This window comes from Rhododendron vialii, chromosome 12a, assembly GCF_030253575.1.
Source record: "Rhododendron vialii isolate Sample 1 chromosome 12a, ASM3025357v1".
NCBI classification, from domain to species: Eukaryota; Viridiplantae; Streptophyta; class Magnoliopsida; order Ericales; family Ericaceae; genus Rhododendron; species Rhododendron vialii.
In genome coordinates this window covers 14,014,065-14,036,660 of record NC_080568.1, presented here as the reverse complement: position 1 = coordinate 14,036,660, position 22,596 = coordinate 14,014,065, and the positions used below count along the sequence as shown (strand labels likewise).

The window sequence follows — 22,596 nt, the reverse complement described above, 5'->3', positions numbered from 1 at the left end:
TCCCTTAGTAGATTGGGACTAGTTTTGCTCACACCCATTTTGACATCCAATTTTGTTGTGGGTCTCACTGTGCAATTCCGAACCATTAATTTTATTTAAATGAGTAAAATAGGGGGCCCTGCAAAAATTAAGCTCATTTTGATATCAATAAGGGCTTGACGGGTTTGCAAAATTGTTTGGATCAAGCCCTATCGATATCAAAATGAGCTGAATTTTTGCAAGGCCTCCTATTATACTCATTTAAACAAGATCAACGGTTCAGAACAACACAATGAAGCCAAGAAGGGTGAGGTGTCAAAATGAGTGTCAAAATAGGTGTGAGCGGAACCGATCCCATATATATATATATATATATATATATATATGTATATGTACACACACACACACTAGAAATTCTCCGTATCTAAAGGCACGGCGCAACGCGTTCTAAACACAGTCTAAATGAAGTATCAAATCCCATTTTTATAAAAAAAATTTGGATACAATGGTTATTAATTTTTAACTCCATCTCACATGGGGCGAGTTCTGTGTTTCTGTATATCCCACCTTATGTGAGAGGACGTAACAAATAACCATTGAATGAAAAATTTTCAAGGCTCCCAACAAAATGTACTTCTCGAAATTTTCTATTTTAAGAATAAGATTCAAACATGGTTCACCTAACCAAGTTCATAGAATAGTCTAACACAACATATGCTATCAAACCTGTGTAATTCCATTAGTTGCATTCAGGCATAGCAAATAAGAACCTTAACGGAATGGAGCCTAACATAAGAGTTTTCCTAAGCTAACATAAAACAAGAATTCTTGCTTAACATAAGAGTTTCCTTAAGTTAACATAACCAACATCTCTAATTTGTACTTCAAGTTGCTCACACCTGAAAATGGCACGTGGGATGTGGTTAATTTCCTGCCCAGATTTCGCTGAAGAATGTGTTGAAAGCATAGTCTCCGCCTCCAAATGTTTTATCACCCAACATTTTGCCCATCGGGCTGCAAAAAACAACAGCCTGGTCATAAGTCACATGAACCCATCATGGAATAACTTTAAAATAGGAAGAAATGTACAAAAATAACAATGTTCTTTAGTATTCATACGAAATATAGGCATGGTGCAACATATTCTGAACCCAACCTAAATGACTACCCTTCTATGACAACCCCGTTAACCTAACTCGACTAACATAAAAAAAATACAAGTTTAATTTACTCAACCAAATAGATATATGCAACAATGCTATAGCTTGGAGTAGAACCAAGCTAATTGTCATAGACTTATAGCTATTAACATTCAAAAATGTAAATGAAACCTGTTCCATTTCCTCTTCCTTTCCTTTTGAAGTTTCGCTATTGCAAAAGTTGTTCATAGGATCATGATAGACTCAATAAACATGGGAATAACACTGGAATAAAAGCCAATAAATATAAGCTACTTTATTATCTTATTCTCAACTTCCAAATCAAACCCCCATTAATTCCTTGTGATGCATGGTGTCATAACTCCTATCATAAATCTAGTTCAAAAAAAGAAGAGAACATGCCGATCTAATTAACTAAGCCAGGAGCTTTTCTTGAAAATTTGGTTTTATTTATCTGGTACCTTGGATTAATTGGTAAATTAGACGGGTGAGGTTTGAGGCAAGCGATTCCTAATGTAATTGGGTTTCGATGACGTCAAGCATCAAGATCGCATCAAAAGAGTCTTGCAGCCAAACAACACATCAAAGGGCTAGCACCATAACCTAAGCAGAGGTCAAAAAATTGATTGATGTCAAAATAAAAAGAAAATGATTCTTCAAAATGGATTTCAAAAAATTACTAATTGCTGAAGCGAAAAATAGAAAAACTTTAGACAAAATATAACACTGTTAAAGCAGAAAATAGAGCAAAACCCAGATATCATTAGGAATCAAAAGCACTATAATGTCTACATGTCCAGTGATTCGCACCAACATACAGATCAATTAACAGCAGGATAAAAGGTGGAGATTTATACAAAGTATTTACGAAAATTGAAAGAATCAACACTCAACTATCTATTCCAGAAAGTGCAAAGTATTTACGAAAATGCCAAGGGTTGAATAAAAGGTGGAGATTTATGCAGAAAAATGTATAAACAAAATAAACCCAAAAATATTGAAAATTAGGATTAGGGGTTTGGATGCTTTTGCCCTTTTTCGGTTGTAGGTTTGGAAAAAAATTTCCAAACCCAAATCTACTCATTACCTATATTCTCAATCATTACTTTTATTTCTCTCTCCACTCATTACCCATATATCTAATCATTAATCTCATTTCTTTCTCTATCTCACTCCACTCATTACCCTATTCCAATTATTATTACCCTATTTTCTCTCCTCATTCATTACCCAAAAATCAAGGGAAAATTTCAAAATGGCACCTGAATTTTTATTGTAATGTCACAGAAATACCTAAACTTCACTTTATTTCAATTAAACACATGAACTTACAAAATCCCCAAAATGAGGCACCTACCGTTAGCCTCCATCCATTCCATTCACAAAAATTCTGATGTGGCACACTTCACCTGTTAAGTGGGCCCATTTCACATGTTAGGAAGCAAATGAAATGTACACAATCACAACCCAACAGTACCCTACTTCACTTTTCTTCACCTTTTAATTGTGCGCACAATCAAAACTCCACGGATCAAAAAATAAAAAATAAAAAATAAAATCAAAACCCCACAAACCTCCAATGTAGTCCCCTTCACTAGACCAGTCGGAGAAGTTTCCACTGCCACTGATGAGGTTTCTTAGGAGCAATTTCGGTGGTCGAAGCAGAGACAAATCGCATTCCAGCCCAATGTTCAGAATCAAGGATTGTAGAAGAAATCGAACCGAATTTGGGAGAAATTGTGGATTCGGTTGATGGGAAAGCAGAAGAAATTAGGAGGGTTCAAGAAGTGGAAGCGATGATGGATCTAGCGCAGTGAAAGGGTAGGGTTTTGATTGTGTGCATGTCTTTTACTTCCTAACATGTAAAATGGGGCCAGTTAACGGGTGATGGGTGCCACATCATCAATTTTGCTGACGGAATGGATGGAGCTAACGACAGGTGCCTCATTGTGGGGATTTGGTAAGTCCAGGTGTTTAATTGAAATAAAATGAAGTCTAGGTGTTTAATGGAAATAAAATGAAGTCTAGGTGTTTAGGTGACATTAGAGTGAAAGTTCAGGTGTCAATTTGAAATTTTTCCAAAAATCAAACCCAAAAATTTTCCAAACCCACAACCGAACAAGGCATTTAAAGACAAATCAAATTTACTTAGTATATTGATTGATTGCTAGTAAAAAGAAAAGAAAAGTTCACTTCTTAAAAAATGGTGACATTGTGGGTAGACAAGTGGTTGCAATTGCATTCACCTTCTTTTACGGGGTCCTGTTTTGTTTTGAGTTTGGCTCCTTTCCAATCTTGATCCGTAAATTTTTTTTACGATCTCACGTCAATGATCGAAATAGTTCATTTTGTTTTGCTCATTGAAAACATGAAGTATGCCAAAAATAAAGTTTATTGGACAAGATATGATTTTGGAATACATGTGAAACACATTATCTTGCAAAATATAAGATTGCAACACTAGAACAAAACTCCTTTCTATTTTTTTTACAATATAAATCTGTTTCGAAATCATATCAAACGGTAATTGATCAAATTGATTTTTTGCATGCTTGATGCTCCCAAGGAATTAAAAATTATGAATGATCCTGATTATTGAAGTGCAATTAAAAAAGTTTTTCCCGAGCCGAGATTGAAGAGACCGTAAGAGATTGGAGAGGAGCCAAACTCGTTTTACAGTGGGTGCCGTTTGGTGCGGTGGGGTATAATTGTTGCTTTCTTGATTTTGATTTGATTTCTTTTCTTTAACTTTAACTGAGCAAAATTTACGAAAAAACGAATAAAACGGGATCATTCTTTTGAGTTGCAAAGGAGAAGGAGGGTAATTTTTGAATTAGAACTAGTAGTTTTTTTTTTTATTTTGGATTTTCCTTTTATATTCTGCCCAGGGTTCTTCTAACCCCCCCTCTCTCTCTATCATTTTAGGGGTCTTTCGGTTTTTTTAAAAAGAAAACTTTTAGAAAAGATATGTAATTTCAAGCTTAAAAATCATAAATTTACACAAATAATTTTTCTATCAATATGAATTTTGTTCGATAAATCATTTTTTAAATGATGCAAAAAAATTAAAAAATTATTTTTTATTTTCATTATATTTTTTCATTATATTTAAACGTGAAATTATTTTCTTTTTTAAAAAAAGGTTTAAAAACTTTTTCAAAAAGAAAGCGTAACAGCACCTTAGCCTTTCTCAGGTACTTCACCTACACCACCACCACCACCACCACCTCCACCTCCACCTCGATCACCATAATTTTTATGTCTGTCGGTGCTCCAACAGTTTGAAAAATGATTTTTTTTTTTTTTGCACTAATAACCACCACGACAACCACCACCACCAATAGCAACATCACCAAATAGTTCATCGTACAATTTCCGGAGGGAGAGAAAAATGTGTCTTAGAAGTTAGAACTCAGGTGATATCCACACTCCTCTCTCCCGATCTGAATACTAGGTACAAACATTATACTCCACCGGTTTTCGTTTTTCAAGTTTATGTTTGAAAAGATCCATAATCGATGAAAGCGAAACAAATACATAGGTGGATTGCGAGAGAGTTCTAGGGCTTGGTTTTCAAGATCTGGGGTTTGAGGGTTTAGAGATTCTTCAAGGGTATGTATAGACTAAATGCATTAATGTAACCAAGATTTAAAGAGGAAGAGGAAGAGGAAGACGACAACAGAGAAGAAGAAGAAGAAGCTGCTAGGGTTCGGCCACCGTTACCGTTTCAGGCAGAGGGCACTTCTTTTCCTGCTACAGGAATGACGACCACCAAACGTGCTTATAAGCTACGTATCCTTGTTTCTCTCAATCTAACTTCCATTGGTTATATAATATTTCATTAATTATTGTGTTTTCCTTTTTTAACAATAGTGATTCAATCCATTTTTTGTTAAGCCTGGCGGGTTTGATTTTCTATGGTTCTAACCTCGTAGATCTCTTAGGTGATGTCAATGATGGAATTATATTGATAGTGAAGCTTTCATTCCCTTCTTAGTTTTTCAGTTTATGTAGTAAATATTCTGCAGGGAATATAGAGTTTTAGTTAAAGAAGAGTTTGCCTTGACTTTTATGTCCGTCGGATAGAGGAATTTGTGGCTCATGCTTCCAGCGTCAATTGCCTCAAGATTGGCAGGAAGTCATCGAGGGTTCTTGTAACTGGAGGAGAAGATCACAAGGTGAATCTATGGGCGATTGGCAAACCCAACGCAATACTGGTCAGTTTTCCTCTGTCCGCATCTTGCTCATACTCCATTAAGTAACTTTTTTTTTTTTGCTAAGCTGATACATAACTCCATTAAGTAACTTGTTGATTGCTATTAACACATTGTCTGATCATGTGCATCTTCTCTCTGGGGGAATTAAGTGCATTTTCATCTATTGCTCTTACTTCATAAATGATTTCTGTCTGCGATTGGAAAATGATCGATGTTTGATAAAACAGGGGCTGCAATTCTAAGATGTATGCAGCCTGGTTGGTGGTCGTCCCATCCAGTATAGTGTTCTAAGTGTACACATCTCCCAAGCATGAACCACAGGGCCCCTAAAACTTTCTTTTCGAAAACCCTATTGTTGAAGTAGTATTCTTTGTAAATTGGTCCAAGTTATACTGGTATGCCCGCAGAGGTTTTTTTTTTTTTAAATAAAGAAAATGAAAAAGCCATAACGCCGAAAATAATCTTGAAAGAATACTCTGCTATCATATGTACATTCGCCTCAATCGCCTCCCTAGTGTTAGCATCTCCCGTCCGTCTTGGAATGACTCAGTAAATAGAAGGCTTGGATAAAACCAACTTGAGCGGTATAGATAAGTGGTTTTTTTTGATCATTTATAGATAAGTGGTTTAGTCGCTCTTTTATTTTTATTCACTCTCTGTGATGGTGGATAATTATTTTTTATAATAGTTGCAATAGGTTTATGGATTAATGGATATGGTTCAAGACTTTTAGGAATTAGGAGAGAGTTCTACATGTTTTGCCTACTACTGTAGAGCTACATACAACCAAAATGTTGAGAAATCCCTTGAGATGAATACCCAAGTCTGATCTGCTCTCTAATTGGATAGAAACCCATTCATTAAGGCTAGTATGCTCACTCTTCCCACATACTTTGTATTATTTCAGTAGTCGGTTTTTTCGTGGTATGCAATCTGATTAGAGTTTGCTTATGACTTGAATTACAAAACAAATTACTAATGTTTCCTAAAGTACTAAATGACGACAAGTCTTTTTCATTCAATCTGTTACTGGTTACTTTTGCAGAGTTTGTCCGGTCATACCAGCGGAATTGATTCCGTTAGTTTTGACTCTTCTGAAGTGTTGGTAGCAGCTGGAGCAGCAAGTGGTACAGTCAAGCTTTGGGATTTAGAGGAGGCAAAGAGTAGGCTTATGTGTTCAATCAAATTTGTACATAGTACTATGTTGTGTCGCTTCTGAAATTCATCCAAAATTTGTTTTCTCCTGTAGTTGTTCGCACCTTGACCGGTCACCGGTCCAATTGTATATCCTTGGATTTCCATCCCTTTGGAGAGTTCTTTGCCTCTGGTTCTTTGGACACAAACCTAAAGATATGGGATATAAGACGAAAAGGGTGTATTCACACATACAAGGGTCACACTCGAGGGGTTAATGCAATTAGATTTACCCCTGATGGCCGTTGGGTCGTATCTGGTGGTGAAGATAACAGTGTCAAGGCAAGAGTTCCTTTTCTTGTGTTTTCATGACAAATACTTATGTTGAATTTTGTTTACAACAATGGAACACATGTTTTATATACAACGTAGATGTGTTGTGGAAACATTGGCAATGACTTCTCCTTTCCCATGTGTTCTAATTAAGTACTTTTTAAGCATTTATAAAGGGCCTTCACATATGCCTTTTTTGAACTTATCTAAATGAAGTATACAGATACAATACACAACTTTCTAGAATTTGGTACAAATATCAATGGAGCATGTTTAGCATTTGCCTTCCATGTCCTAGCATAATTCCTTTTTGTGCCGTAGCTCTTGTACATTGAGTTGTACCTTGCATTGTTGGCACCTTCTCAGTACTTGTTCTCGATCGCACCTGACACGTTATAATCTGTACATTATTCTGGTGTGGTTTTTGGTGTGCCTTGTGTCTTGAGGGACTTCTTGGTGGTATAAATGATAATGTTACTCCTCTTTCTAACAGTTTGAGCTTTTAGATGAGTTGGTGGTTTACAATCTAATATATGGTTCAGAGCAGGCAATAGATCCTTTGTTTGAATCTCACAGCCTACGTAATTGTAGTAAAATATTTCTCGTGTTTAGCATGCTTATGCAGGAGAGTTTGGCTACACTTGACGAGGCGTGTTGATGATATTAAAGAATAACATTACCGTCTTCTCTAATATACTAAGATTTTAGATTAGTTGGTGGTTAACAATCTCATATGGTTAACCTTATTAGTTATTGCTCGGACCTATACATTTTTTTGCTAAATTTGATATCGTACTCCTTGCAATAAATGCTCTAATGTGGCATACCATTAATGCTCTTTTTGGTTGTCTGGTTTTGGCCACTTTCCTGTCGAGGGGTGGCATCCCCTAATGCCTTCTTAATTCTTATATAAGCTTTGCTAATGTGACAGCTTTGGGATTTGACTGCTGGGAAGTTGTTGCACGATTTCAAGTGTCATGAAGGCCAGATTCAGTGCATAGACTTTCATCCCCATGAGTTTCTTCTTGCAACAGGTTTGTTAAAGGATTACTATTGTATGTTAATAATTAGTTATATATGTAGTTATCATGTAGAAAGTAGACCCATGTTAGCATGCTCAATTGTTCCTTGATTGGTTTCTGTGGCTCAAAGTATTGTATTATGACTTCATTTGGGCTTCACAGTAGATTTATATTTTTGATTTTGTCAAATAAGCTTACACTCTATTAAAAGGCATTAACAATGAAGTACATGTCAGGTATGGCTGTAAAGGAGCTGAGATGTTCGCGAATTGTTCGAGTCTCGGTTCGGGTCAGTTCGGTTAGGGCTTGTTCGAGTTCGATTGGTCAACTAAGTGAACTGAACCTGAACCTCAATTTTAGGCTTGTTCAATAAATGAGCCGGACCTAAGCCGAATGGTATTAGGCTCGGTTAGGCTCGCAAACCTGGAGTCTAAATGTAATTAATAATACTTTAGGGGTTTATCAGCAAATATTATATATTTTAGGGGGTATGTATAATTTACAAGTTGTTTTTACCGGTATACTTGTCAATACAAAGATCGATATTTTCACTTTGAAAAGTTGGAGTTTCACTTTTTACCCACAGCTTTTCTACTTCAGCCGCTCCTCCACTACATCGCCTCCTCCACGTCGCCTCTCTCTCTCTCCAAAATAATCAAGCTGCTTTGCCCTAATCCTTTCAATCGTTCCTATGTATTCTTCTTCAATTCCATGCCCTCATTGTGGGATGGTTTTGTTGGAGGCTTGGAGCACAGCTTGGTGGCTGATTTTTGGTCATGTTTCTTTTGGATTTTTTCCCTTTCTTTAAGTTTGGTTATTTTTATTAATAATCTTGGTCATGATCTTTTTCTTTTCTTCTTATTTTCTTTCATATATGAGGGACATTGATCTGGTACAGGGAAAACAAATTACTCACGAGCTGAATTCGAGCCTAAATTTGGCTCGGTTCGGCTTGTTTAAGTTTAACGAGCCTTACTGAGCCGAGCCCGGCCCGAGCCTTGAAAATTTTTAATGAGCCGAACTCGAACTCCATTGTCCAGGAGCCTAAGCCGACCTCGAGCCTGACCTGGACCAATATTACAATGTTTGGCTCGATTCGGCTCGTTTACACCCCTAATGTGAGGTAATTCCTTGCCCTGAACAGAATCCCAAAGGTCTTTGGAGCCCTAATTTTGCAAAAAGACTTAAAATCAACACCTCTAACTCGAGTACTTCAACTAGTTTACCTTGGTGCCCTCTTTTCTCACATACCTGCTCTGACTGAAAATATTTGAGCTGCAGAAGAGCTTTTTGCGGGAAGGCTTCCACTCTGTTCAAATATCACCCTATGAGTTGCTAGTGTATCCATTGAAGTAGGTGGCTTGTGAATTCGTCATTTTTGGTAGTTTAATTAAGGAGTGGGTAAATAGCTATATATATGCTGAAGCAAAAGACCAACTCTAGGAAGGTTGATTGATTTTTGCGTCGGACTCAATGGATTGCCATCTAAGGAAGTTGAAGAACCATATGGTTAGGTTTTTGTAAATATACTAAGAAAGTTATTTTGATTGTGTTATGCATGTGTGGATAGGTGGTGGGAAAGAATACTGGAACGACCGGATGCTTAGTGTAGGGATATTCCTTTATTGGCAGCTTTTATAGAGTGGCGGTATTGTATGTAAGGTTTCCTTGATGGCAAACCGCTAAAGAATCTATGATCATTCTGGGACAATGTGGGAACATGTATTCATTAGGCGTCTTCAAGTTTGGAAATGGAAGGCTATCGATGAGTTCCTTGAGCTCCTTTATGTGGGTGCAGTTCCCGGGAACAGGGTGGATTGGATGAGGTGGAATTGTGTTAATTGTTTTACAGTTTTACTTGATTAGTTCCTATCAGTCTCTGATCATTAGAAGGACAACGGATTCTTTCCTCTTGATATCAGTACAAGTCACACCTGAGAGCCCCGTGACGGAAATAAGAACACAACATGGGGGCCATGGCATTTGCCCAGTCAGTATTTACTGTTTTTAGAGTGCTTTAGATTGTTGTCACGCCCTTTCCATATTGTTTTAAGGTGCCTAAAGCGCCGTAGCATCGTACACAAAGTGTGTAAAGATAAAGCAACTATACCTATTACCTAAGCTCCAAAATCACTCTATCCCCTTTAAGAATCTATGGGGAGGTAAATCTCCTCCGAAATCTCTGTGAAAGAATTTATTCTTCTAATATATCAAGGGAGATTTTTTTTTGAAGCTGTATGGACTTTTTAATGTCCAAAATGGCCCTTATAAACTCCACCTTATTTACTCAAATTTTACTCCCAAGGCCATATTAACTGTAGTTGTAGAATCACAAATTGATAGCCACTACCCACATGCACTAACTCCTTCGAAACCGTTTGAACAATTTCCTCTCTATAATTTATTCTCTCCTAGGAAAAGGAAACAGAAAAAAAATGGTTGGAGAAGATCAAGTAATCACCACTTCAAGTCTGTTTTTTTTCCCTTCCTCACGGTAGGTTTCTATGGTTGCTGATCTTTTTAATATGTTTTAATGCATGCTTAACTTGGTACCTTGGTTCTCCAACTAACTTTATTTATTGCTTTTTTTAAAGTTTACATACCCCCAAAAAGGATTTCTATATTTGGGACTTCTCTGGTAAAAAAAATCTAGGTAGTCTAGCACGTCAAACGTTAGAGTTTTATTACATTCAAGGTGTTTTTAAAGATGTGTCATAAAAACAAAATAGGAATGATTTTGGTCCTGTGAGATTTTTTGGTTGAAGCAATTGTAGTTGTGCAAAAGAAATTCTTTAAGCAGTTATGTTAACTTCTTTTGAGCATGAAGTAGTGTTCTAAAAGTCGCTAGGCACTAGTCGGGTGGCCGGGCACCGCTTAACGCCTAGGTCGATTAATCGTGGATTAAATGGAGCCATGAGATTAGTCGGGTTTTTTTTCAAATATTCTCCACCTCGTCCCCAAGTTTTGAATAAGTAGAACAACATAAGTAAAACGACACATTACATAACATTCATCCATCTATCCATCCATCAAAATCAAACTTTTTAACATATGCTATGTAGAGACATGGAAACTAAGTACTAATCCATAATGCAAAGTTCATTGTTCATAGTTCAAACCAAATGAAACCAAGTAGTGCCAAACAAGTAGTCAATGACGAAATTACAAGTCAATTACTCCTCTTCTTCTCCATAACCCTCCAAAACCCATGTAGTATATTACCACAACCACTAACCCCCTTAAATTTGGAAAATTACGTATGTAACCTCGATTAATCCCTCTTGGCCGCCTAATTCTCCATTTAATCCCCCCTAGCCAATTCGTCACTGCCTCGCCGATAAGTCGCCAACTAATACCGCGTAGCCGCTTAATCCCGCCTAGCTGAGTAGTTGCCGACTAATCCCGCCTGGGGCTGACTAATCGTCATGGCGCCTATTCAATGCCTAGGCCCCTAGTCCGGACGGCCGGGCACTGCTATTGCCTAGTCACCGCCTAGGCTGATTTTAAGAACACTGGCATGAAGAAATATTTTACATAATATATTTGTACCACTTGCATGCGCAAGAGATTGAGATAATTTTATTTTTGTGTTTCTTTAATAAAAATTGCATAAAAATGGCACATGCATCGCGTGTGCCCAACTTCTAGATTGAAGAAAGGGAAAATGTTGTCTAAACACCAGAAACAGTGTAGAGAGTAGCATCCTTTTCAAAGCCAGAGTGGAGCATCAACAGATCCACAGTTCTGCTCTTTCCAAATGCAGATGGCCCATAAACGGTAATGAGGCATCACATCCTAAAATTGACAGTCACCTCTCCTCGGGCATCCTCTGTGCCAACAAGTAAAATAGCCTTCACCAAGGTAAGCATGACCCAAGCAATGGCAAAAATATTAAGCAGCAAATCCGAACTCTTAACACTTTTTACACATAAAGCATAAAATCACCAATACAACAAGAACTCTCACCGCTTCCCCAAATGGTCAATGCTGAGAATGGACCAATTTATGTGCAGAATTATTAACCCATCTTGCCTTCTGAATCTCCAATAGGGACCAGAAAAGAGATGCTGAAGAATCAATCCACAATCACACTGAAGTTCCCCTACTAGGCCAGTAGCCACGGGGATTTAATGCTAGTCGATAGGTTCTTAAATGATGAAGTGCACTATCGGATATCGGCTTCCTGTGAATTACACTTTCAATGACTTGGGAATTGCTTGCCGTTAAATTGGCCTTTTGCATCATCAGTCGCTGTTTGTTACATTGATATTATTATATTACTGCCCTTATTGTTACGATTGTTATAATTATGGTTGAAATATTGTTGAACTTGTATTCTTGCTTATTCACAGGTTCGGCTGATAGAACTGTTAAATTCTGGGACCTGGAAACTTTTGAACTTATTGGGTCTACCGGTCCTGAGGTGAATGATTGTCTGATGGTGTAATTCTGCTGGCTTTGCATATGTTTGAGTGGAATGGTCAATCAATTATTTCTGAAACTCTTTTTTGGACCTTATTTTCATTCTAAGCTCTTTGTTTTGTACGTCAGACCACTGGTGTACGCTGTATTACCTTTAATCCTGATGGGAAAACCCTACTCTGCGGCTTGCATGAAAGTCTGAAGGTAGCTTGTTCTTGTATTTAACTGGTCACAGAGATGTTAATTATTCTGATGAATCTCCTCTTCCTATTTGACTTTTTACTTGAACTCCTTGAGATATTCGATAGGTTGTCTCTTGGGAACCAATAAGATGTCACGATGCTGTGGATGTGGGATGGTCTAGATTGTCAGATCTTAATATTTACGAGGGAAAGCTTCTTGGTTGTTCATATAATCAAAGTTGTGTTGGAGTATGGGTGGTAGACATTTCGGTATGGCTCAATTTGGATGCATTCCAAATTCCGCATGGTTGTTTCCTCATATTCAACTGATATATGTTTTATCACATTTTGTCCTTCACAGCGTATCGAACCATACACAGTTGGTAATAGAACTCTATTAAATAGTAATCCAGAACTGAAATTGAATTCAAGTGGGATTTTGCCAAAGTTAGCTGAGAACAGTTCAAAGATTAGTTTGGGGAGGCTATCCATTTCGCAAGATTCAGATCCTATATCCAAGGACGCAAAATCTTTGGGAAGGCTTTCAGCATCGCAAAACTCAGATCCTGTTACAAAGGAGTCAAAATCATTTCCATGTATGTTTTGTTTCCACTCAGTTGTTTCTTCCTTGTCTGAGTTGTGCTGGACTCAACTAAAGTTGACAAATCCATGGCTTAAAGGATGAGGCACTATTTGGATTTGTTAGCCTACTAGAGTTTCATTTTAAATTTTTTGGGGTGACTATTAAGGTTAATGCACATGCTACCATCGCTTCCTTTGCCTGTGATTTGTTGATTTTGTGTTTCTGGTTTTTGTTTTCCTTTCCTTTTCGTATGGCAAGTGTTGTTTTACTTCTTGGTGGGGGCATTTTTAATTCTTGGATTGTATTTTGTTTTTGTCATCTTTTTTTTAAGCTCAGATTCTGATATGTGTTCATCTTTTTGTCGATTAAGCCACGGGCAGTGCACCTGGTACCCCTCAAAGGGTCAATTCAAACAGTGGTCCAAAGACGACTCCCATTAGTTCAGTCTCAGTTTCTGGTGCAACGGCTCTGAAGAGGAACATGGCAAAGCTGCATTCGACAGCTAATGCCTCATTTTTCAATGCATCCGATGCGATAACGGTTGTCGTCCCCCGAAGTAATGGGAGGTTGGAGCAGGCAGCTGAATTAAGAAAAGAAGGAGGAGTTGGAAAAATGATGCCATTGCCTTTGCAGACAAAAACATCTGAGATCCGTAAGTTTTCGAACGTAAGAGAAGACTTGGAGAGGCCAATTCCTCCTGTTCATCCTGAAGCTGATGGTTTTAAGGTCACTGAATTGAGTGGAGTGGCAAGTAGGAATGTCTTTCCTGCAGTAGAAAGCTCAGCCGCAGGAAATCCTGAAGCTGATATGAATCAAAAGGATGGCAAGTGTATTGTTTCTGGGAGACTTGGAACGAATCTAAAGATGGAGCCCCTTGGTGGTTATCAGCATGACGGTTGTATGTGTGCAATTCTCTGTTAGCTCAGTTTTCAGCTTGTTTGATTGCAATTCGTTAGTCTATTGTTTCAGCTAATATTATGCACTTGCATTTGGAAACTTTTTTTCTGTTGATTCAGTAGTCAGAAAGTTTTGTGTTTTAGGGTGGTAGTCACTGGCGGATCGAGAAATTTGACCTTAGAGGGAGCACTTAATAGTTTTAACCTAAAAATAGTTTTCTACGATTGACCACAATGTTATGTTCATGCGTTTTTGAAAGAGAAAGTAGTGGACCATATTGATTTAGTTACTACTTTTGAGACATTATAAGAGTTATTAGCTTGATGATATCCAAATATTGAGGGGAGCTAGTGCAATTGTTTGGGGAGTAAATGAAAGATATTCAAAAAATCTAGGGGCTCAAGTGAAAGCGTCAAAAAATTAGGGGGGCACGTGACCCGCTGGACTCCATGTAGATCTGCCAGAGCTGGTAGTAAAGATACGGTCATTTTTTGTGTTGTCATATCCCTATCAAATATATTCTCGTAATTTTTGTCATGTTTCTTAAGTTTTCAAATCGGGATACATATCGTGTATCGATTATTTCTTTTTACGAATCGTATCGGGATACGTATCGCGTATCGTAAGATACGTTAACAAAAGCTAATATACAATAAAATAATAGTTATACTAAATTATAATCTAAAAATCTGGTGTACATTTGAAAAATAAGGGTTTTATATATGAAAAAAATGCTTTTAGGATGAAAAAATCCAAGTCTCTCAAGTAGGATCTATCACATTGAGGCTTTCTGATGCCTGAGTTAAGGGAAGAGAAAAAGAGCCCTTATTTGATTCTCACAAAACATGATTGAAATACGTTCTTTCTTTTATTTGAGCTTTGAGTTTGGGTTTTCTGTAAATGATTTGGATACGACCATAATTAGGTGAAAAGATCAGAACGCATTTGAGGTTCCACTTCTTTAAATATGGTATGATTTGTTTTCCGTAAGTAATCGTAGGATACGCTATTATATCGTAGGATACGCTTCCAATTTCTATACAAAGGATATGGGGTGCGATAGGTATCATTTTTGGAAGAAGATCCTGTATGGTAGGATTTTAACCACCACTCTTGTGCTTACTAATATGTATCATGTCTGACTGTATCAGGTTATAACTAATTAACTATTCCATTACATGTGTGTAGTGTGGTATGTTTATGTTATAACTAATTAACTATTCCATTACATGTGTGTAGTGTGGTATGTTTATGTTATAACTAATTAACTATTCCATTACATATGTGTAGTGTGGTATGTTTATGTTTTTGCCGTGTCATGTGTGTTGTTATGGTTTGCTCTTGAAGATTTTGGTATTGTTAGGAGTTCCACGTTGGGTTAGGGTTTCACATTAGGGTTGACGACTGCAGGTTGGTGACAGCGACGGCGGTGGCAGTGGTGGGTTTAGGTGCATCTAAGATGGATTAGGGTTAGGCTCTGATACCATGATGTTTGAGAGGGAGGAAAGAGTGTTAAGGGTGTTAATTAACCCTAACACACATAAAGCTAATATACTGAGACGGTCTGAGAGAGTTGCAAGATATGAAAGACTAAACTACCGTCACTCAATAATAATAATCTCAAACTCCTAACAGGTATTGTTTGATCTTATTTTTGACCCATCAGTCGGTGGTCATGCCCTTAATTAGGAGCCTTGTGTTAAATTACCAATTGTCTCAAAAGTTTAAGCAATTAGGGGTTGGGGATGGGCCAAATAATGTACATTGAGCTACCTAACATGCTCCTTCCCTTGGGTACTCTGAATCTGATATATGTCATGTTACACAGTTCTAAGTAGAAATGTAGCATACGAATGATGCTGAAAGAAAAGGAATTGGATAGATTCTTAAGGATTTTAATTTTGGTTTAATTTACATTTTGGATTTTTTGGTAACAGTTTAATTTGGGTTTAGTTACGTGTTATGTGTATTCAGACTTCAGAGTATAAAAGCATCCAACTCAAAACCAATCGGTAATGAGTGGAGAGGCTATCTAAGCTCATGTACTGGTTTAGTAGTTTTGGAGGTTATCATTGACAAATGTGGTGCAAGCTCCTTCTCTTTCTTGTTCTTGAATAATTGTGCTTATCTTTTGGCGCAATTCTCAATTTGTATCCTAACCCTATGGCCAACCCAATGACATCCATCAAACCTTGTGGTTGATTGACCCAAAACCATGCAACTCGTATAGCCTTTGACCCACACCCCAGCCCAAAAACAAACACAATCCAGCATATTTAAGCAATCCTAGCTAACCTCAGAGTCCCAGACCCTTGTATACCCAACCAAAATCCGATTTGCTTGAGTTATAAGATCCTCCCCAAATTACTTTGGTGGCACAGAAATACAAGAGATGTATGCTTCATTTGCACATCAAGTGTTCATGGTTTCAAAACTATACTTCAGAAGTACTTGCTAATTGAATGCAAAATATATTCTGTTCCTGAATTTTATAGATGTTATCTCCTATTATCGCTAGTTTTAGTTGCATCTAATATTAATCAGTTGTGCTTATGTATTTATTGCTTGGATATATTGATTTATTGTTGACATTAGCTTATTGTTTTCCCTGAAGATGAAACTCATGTGCATAAAGGGAACAGAGATGTGTCTTCCACTGAAGGACAAAAAGGAGGTATGTCCACACTAAATCACAGGTTATACACGTGATAATCTAATAAGGTTACTCATTAAAGTGACCCACATTATAGGATGGACACATTCTCTTGTTGCGAGCTGGGAGAAGAGTGAGAGGTACCAGTACTATGAGGCTCCTGCTTCCAGCAATTCATCTGGGAAAGTACCGGTTGTTAGCATGCTCCAGCGGAATGTGGTATGATTTTTCTTTTTACACCTTGCAGATAGCTTGGCATAAGTGTGTAGAGACTATTTTTTGGTACTTTTTTCCCTTTTGTGGAAGAGTGACGAGAAGGCTTCGTGGGGTTGTGGCCCATGCACACACGGAATATACAATAGTGCACTCATGCTCACTGACTGTACTTGCACTTTTTTCGAGTATAGTGATGAAGCAAGGTCAACACCTTAAATACAACTCAGTCCACGGAATGAATAAAAAGAAACTATACTACATAAAACATGTCCCAGTTAACTATTCCGCAAAGAGATAGGGGAACACTTGTGAGCAGCTAATTCACTTGTATGTTCAGAAGCTTACCATAACTAGTGTAACCTGCATTAACAAGAATAAGGTACCTCCTCCCTTCAACAGATTTGCGTTCGCTATTTTTTTTTCCAGTGGCGTTCATTCACCAAATCCCATGCAAAGAGGAAGAGGGTGGCATTGCAACATGAAAGAAAATTTGAGCACAATTTCCTCCTTCCTCACCAGAATCTGTTCAATCTTTCCTAGTTTGCCTGTTAAAGTTTCCAAACTCTCCCATTAGAAGGAGTTGCATCATTACATGATGTTGTAGCAGGACTGCAAATATAATTTTGGTTCCTCTAATTTTACGATAAATAGGTTTACTGTATGGTTGTATCAGATTTTTGAAAATGAGAAGGTATGATATTTGTGGAAGTGAATTAATTCGACCACTTGATCAATCAGTTTACATGTATAACCTGCTCTTCTTTTCCTTTTCCTATTGTTCGTTGTCTGTGTATTGTACATATAGGTGTATCAATGTAATTCTTACCTTCTTTTTCTTTCTCATGAAGGGAGGTTTATTTGTCTTGTTGTTCTTAATTATAAACAGAGACGACACCTCTCTCCTGGAAAAGAAGCAGTGTCTGCTAGCGACAAGGATGCAGTTACGGATATAATGGACGAACATGCTCACTTTGTTGGCTCAATGCAGTCTCGCTTAGGCAAATTGCAGGTGTTTTTTTAATTTTTTTAATTTTTAGTTTTGCATTCCAGTTAACATAGGCATATACTCAGTTTTACTCCTACTTATCCCAAATCCTCTAGACTCTAGTACTTCTCTCCAAATTTTTAATTTAATCCAGTAATTTGCTAAGACAATATCATCTGCAAACAACATACACCACGAAATATCATCCTGAAATATGACTAGTCAACTCATCCATCACTAAGGCAAAAAGGTAAGGGCTCAAAGCTGACCCTTGGTGTTGCCCTACTGTAATTGGAAATTACACCACGAAACATCACCTTGAAAAGTCTAGGGAAAATGACGGTCAAGGACATATTTTGATAATTAATATCCACCAAGGACATTTTCAGCATTAACAAATGTTCTTAGCATGTCCTTGGCAGGTATTAATTATCAAAACACGTCCTGGGCCGTCATTTTCCCAAAAGTCAACTCATCCATAACTAAGACGAAAAGGTAAGGGCTCAAAGCTGACCCTTGGTGTTGCCCTACTTTAATTGGGAATTCACTTGTTTCCCCTACTGGTGATCTAGTGATGACACCTTCATGCAGGTCTCTAACCACATTGATATATTCTTTTGTCACTCCCTTTCGCTCCAAAACCAACCATATGATATTCTTGAGCACCCTATCATGGGCTTTTTCTAAGTCTATAAAAAATCCCTCTTATTTTCCTTATACTTTTCAACCAATCTCCGTAATACATAAATTGCTTCCATAGTTGATCTCCCTGGCATAAATCCAAATTGCTTCTCTAACACCGTTGTCACCATTCTCAAGTCATGCTCAATAACTTTCCCACAACTTCCTTGTATGGCTCATCAACTTAATGCCTCTATAGTTGTTGCAACTTTGAATATCCCCTTTATTTTAGATATAGGTACTAAGGTGCTCCTCCTCCACTCATTAGGCATCTTTTCGGTATACTTGTGTACTCTCTCTCTCTCTCTTTCTCTCTAAATTTCTCTCCTACCCAGTGACTTGGTCTCCTGTAAGCAAGCTATACTAATCTTTCTCCTAATAGTGTCAACTAGTTCCATAGTCTTACCCGATAATATACCTATATTCCAAGTTGCTACTAACCTCCTAACCCTGTAGTCCTGGGGTAACTTCTTTACCCGTGCTCGTCCAGGTAAATGCGGGAACCCTTGCTCACTTATCACCACACCTGGGCACCTCATCACTTGGGCGCTGATGTGGCGCCCCTTGCTCATTCATATTAGGATTCATGTCATAAAGATCTAATGGGGCTTTTACGTGCTGGCTGTTAACTACCTAACACACAGCCGTCCTCCTTTATCTGGGCTTGGGATAGAAGAAAGATAAGACTCTAAGCACGGCACAGGTGGAGTTCGTTGCTCTATTCATTGTTCTTTTTTTTTTCTCCCTCCTATTTTCCTTCTCGGTGTTATTCTTTTTGTTCATGTGCTACCGGTAAGAGTTGTATGTTCGTTTTTGTTAGACCCATAGGGTGAATTATCTCTATGTAATAAAACGGAGTGGTCTTTATTATGAGCCAGCCGAGCATATTTATTTATTTTATTTTTTGCGAGTTTCTTGATCCCATGGAATGGTGGGGCAAGAGGTCTAAAGGCTCAGAGACCAAGAGTCACTTCACTTTCCTCTATTACGCTGTTCTCAGTGTTAGCAAATCAAGATTCGCCATCAACGAATCAATAATCAATAGAAGTCCCAATAGGTATAAGAGAAAACATGCCGAGGGCATGCGTGAGCAAGGACAGGGAATAGAGTATGGAGTTATGGGCTTGCTTAAGGGCTTAATGGGTTTCCAGATCAACCTTTGCAGCTGTCCAATCACTTTTTATATCAAGTTATAGCTGTGTGATCAAAAAAGATTTGAAATAGGAAACATAATCACTGTTTTCTCTATCATAGCTACCTCTTTACGATTCTCACAGTAAAATGTATATAAGTTTTTGTTTTCTAACAATGTCTTTTTATGAATTTGGGAAAAGCTGGTTGTGGAGCTTTAGATTTATAGGGATAATAGCATGCAACATGATTGAGCTACTTTGTAAAATTCATTTTCATAAAGTGTCTTTAGGCACGGGCATTCGCTAGGCAGCCCCACCCCAAGTCATCAAATTTCTCTAAAACTGCAAAGTTGCTTCATTTCTTTTCAAGATTGGCTGCGCAATGATGAAACTTCTCTAACAATGTCTTTTTATGAATTTGGGAAAAGCTGGTTGTGTAGCTTTAGATTTATAGGGATAATAGCATGCAACATGATTGAGCTAATTGTAAAAATCATTTTCGTAAAGTACCTTTAGGCATGGGCATTCACTAGGAAGCCCCACCCCAAGTCATCAAACTTCTCTAAAACTGCAAAGTTGCTTCATTTCTTTTCAAGATTGGCTGCGCAATGATGAAACTTGGCCCTTGGGGCCATTGTCGCTTGCACATGGTAAGTTAATTATGCGGACAAGCTTGCCCAGAATTCCCACAACTCCGCCGCTGTGAAGCAATACATTCTATAGCATGATGGAGTAAAAGTGTGTATTGTTAAGTCTATGCCAAATTATATGGTCTTCTCCATATAGTGAAATACTTACTCACCACTTGGTTATAGGTCCAAGAATAATTCCATGGATAGTCTTAGTTCTGTCGTCACCAAAGAATTTGTTTTGGGATTCAAGGTATCGAGAGAGAAGGTGTTAGGCACCCACTAAGTTCATTCAGCCTTGAATGCATGTGGCAGTTATATAAGCAGTAGCACAACAAAAAACATCCACACAGTTTAATAAGCGGCCGAGAATAAAGGGTACAAAGAGCTTCCAATTCTGAAGTGCATCTTTCGTGGACCCTAAAAGATATCTAAGTAATCTTCACCCCTATAATCGTTTGTAATATAATTCGGGGTTAAGGGGATTAAGTCACTAATGATAATGGTTGAATTGTAATTTTTGGTTTTGAAAAGGATCACTCCAAGCATTTGTTCATTTTAGTCCTTAAGTGCAACATTGGGAAGGCTTGACACTTGTCAATCGCACTCATTCATTGAACCCGCCATCATCTATCCTAAAGGCTTATTTATATAACAGACTATAGATGATGGAAGAATGTACGAGGTTGAGAGAATATGATGAAGAAATGTATAAAGAGAGGGGATGACTAGGGTTTCAATGTGGCATCCCTTTCCGATGGTAGGGCTTAAGAGATTATTCATAGACCTCGGATGGATTGGGAGCCATGCTAGGGTTTCCAATGCTTAATCCTAAGATATTTGCTGACTTTCCTAGCTCCCAATTGTGTCCTTCCTGGTCACAACCCGAATCCATTGGTCAGACCCACATCTAGAAAATTCTGCTTTAGTGAACGCCCGGGTGAGACCCTTACTTGAGCTCGTGATCATAACGAAATACTTGGGTTGGCTATTCATCGTGGGTTTATCATTTTTGTACCTATTTCCTTTCATTCTCATTTTATTGCAGTTTCTTCGTGATTCTTATAGAAGGGGAAAAATTAAATGAGGACCCATTACTGCTCTTCGATCAGTTTTGTTTGAAAGTAGATATTCATTCATCAGAAATAGTGGGCCATAGAACGACTGAAGATCTTCTCGTACATATTTTTACATTTCTGCTAATTTTAAAAAGTTGCTGAACATTCTGTCGTATTTGCAGATAGTCCACCGATACTGGGAAAGGCATGATGTTAGAGGGGCCATTGGTGCGATGGAGAAGATGGCTGATCATGCTGTAAGCTCAATTTCATTTCAGAACACCACTTTAAACTGTTTTTGTTTTTTATTTTTTTGGGTTGTTATCAAACTATTTACCTCTTTTCATGTGCTGCCACTTGTAGGTTCTTGCTGATGTGATAAGCTTTTTGACAGAAAAACCTGACATTATCACATTGGATACCTGCACTTGTCTACTTCCGCTCCTTACAGGCCTTCTTGAAAGCAGCATGGATAGGTAATAGTTTCTGTCTGGCCTTTCATTCACTTCTAAAGACAATGATAAAAGCTGAAACTTAGACGTGGTCAGTACTTTATCATTTGGAGGTTATGACTTAATATTTGTTTTTTTGGTTTCTTAAAAAATCAAATTCTTTGTGGGGCACTTAAGTAACAGCCAGTGGGTTCCTGGCCACAAAGCCTACTGGTTGGTGAGAACAATGCATTCTGAACTTTTTGTGCATGACCATAGGTTGGCCAAGTAGTCGAGGCACTCCTTACCAGGTGTTGTGAATCATAGGTTCCCATTTCAAAAGAAGGAAAAAACTGGGTATTGTGATAAATAGTACAGCCAACTGATGTGTAGGCTCGTTGGTATAATGGATCAGCTACCAATCTTAATAATCCTATACCTATCCAAATATTGAAGACACAATGATCCCAATATTTGAGCGAATTGAGATCTGACAATTTAACACATGAGAAGTTCACACTCTAGTACTAAAGTTTGTTACTCCCCTAATTTACCGCCATTGAAATTGGACTTGAAGTTCTAACTCTTAAGCTATACAAGCTTACAACTATAGACTCCAATTATGGTTGCATGTGGGTACTTGTTCCTGGTGCAGCAATATGTACTTGCTATGTGAAATTGGTTCTTTGCTTCGTGCACCATGGTAATATTGAAATTCAAATTTTCCCCTTGTTTGCCTTTAGCATATATCATAGAGCTAATATAATCCGTTGTAGAAGGCTGGGTGTTGGGAACGTTGATTTGTTTGATGATATTTTTTCCAATACGAGGCTTTGGAGATTTGCTTGTAAGGAAAGGCATTGGAGAACATGGTGGAGGTG

General features: G+C 37.8%; 1 protein-coding gene across 6 annotated transcripts in view; it reads left to right on the top strand.

The window, feature by feature from the left end:
* Positions 1 to 4,314: 4,314 nt before the first annotated feature.
* Positions 4,315 to 22,596, top strand: part of LOC131311929 (katanin p80 WD40 repeat-containing subunit B1 homolog KTN80.4) — a 30,468-nt gene continuing 12,186 nt past the window's right edge. For 5 of the 6 annotated variants that reach the window (XR_009195657.1, XM_058339573.1, XM_058339571.1 and 2 more), the window contains exons 1-15: positions 4,315 to 4,931; positions 5,226 to 5,356; positions 6,402 to 6,519; positions 6,606 to 6,832; positions 7,755 to 7,857; positions 12,198 to 12,268; positions 12,397 to 12,471; positions 12,576 to 12,719; positions 12,811 to 13,045; positions 13,403 to 13,930; positions 16,544 to 16,603; positions 16,680 to 16,801; positions 17,685 to 17,807; positions 21,467 to 21,541; positions 21,648 to 21,760. Coding sequence is in view for 4 of the 6 variants with exons in the window: in XM_058339573.1 (XP_058195556.1) it covers positions 4,901 to 4,931; positions 5,226 to 5,356; positions 6,402 to 6,519; positions 6,606 to 6,832; positions 7,755 to 7,857; positions 12,198 to 12,268; positions 12,397 to 12,471; positions 12,576 to 12,719; positions 12,811 to 13,045; positions 13,403 to 13,930; positions 16,544 to 16,603; positions 16,680 to 16,801; positions 17,685 to 17,807; positions 21,467 to 21,541; positions 21,648 to 21,760 (2,156 nt within the window). In the remaining 2 variants the exon portion in view is untranslated. The remainder of the gene's footprint in view (positions 4,932 to 5,225; positions 5,357 to 6,401; positions 6,520 to 6,605; positions 6,833 to 7,754; positions 7,858 to 12,197; positions 12,269 to 12,396; positions 12,472 to 12,575; positions 12,720 to 12,810; positions 13,046 to 13,402; positions 13,931 to 16,543; positions 16,604 to 16,679; positions 16,802 to 17,684; positions 17,808 to 21,466; positions 21,542 to 21,647; positions 21,761 to 22,596) is intronic. The other variant, XR_009195658.1, reaches the window with a different exon arrangement.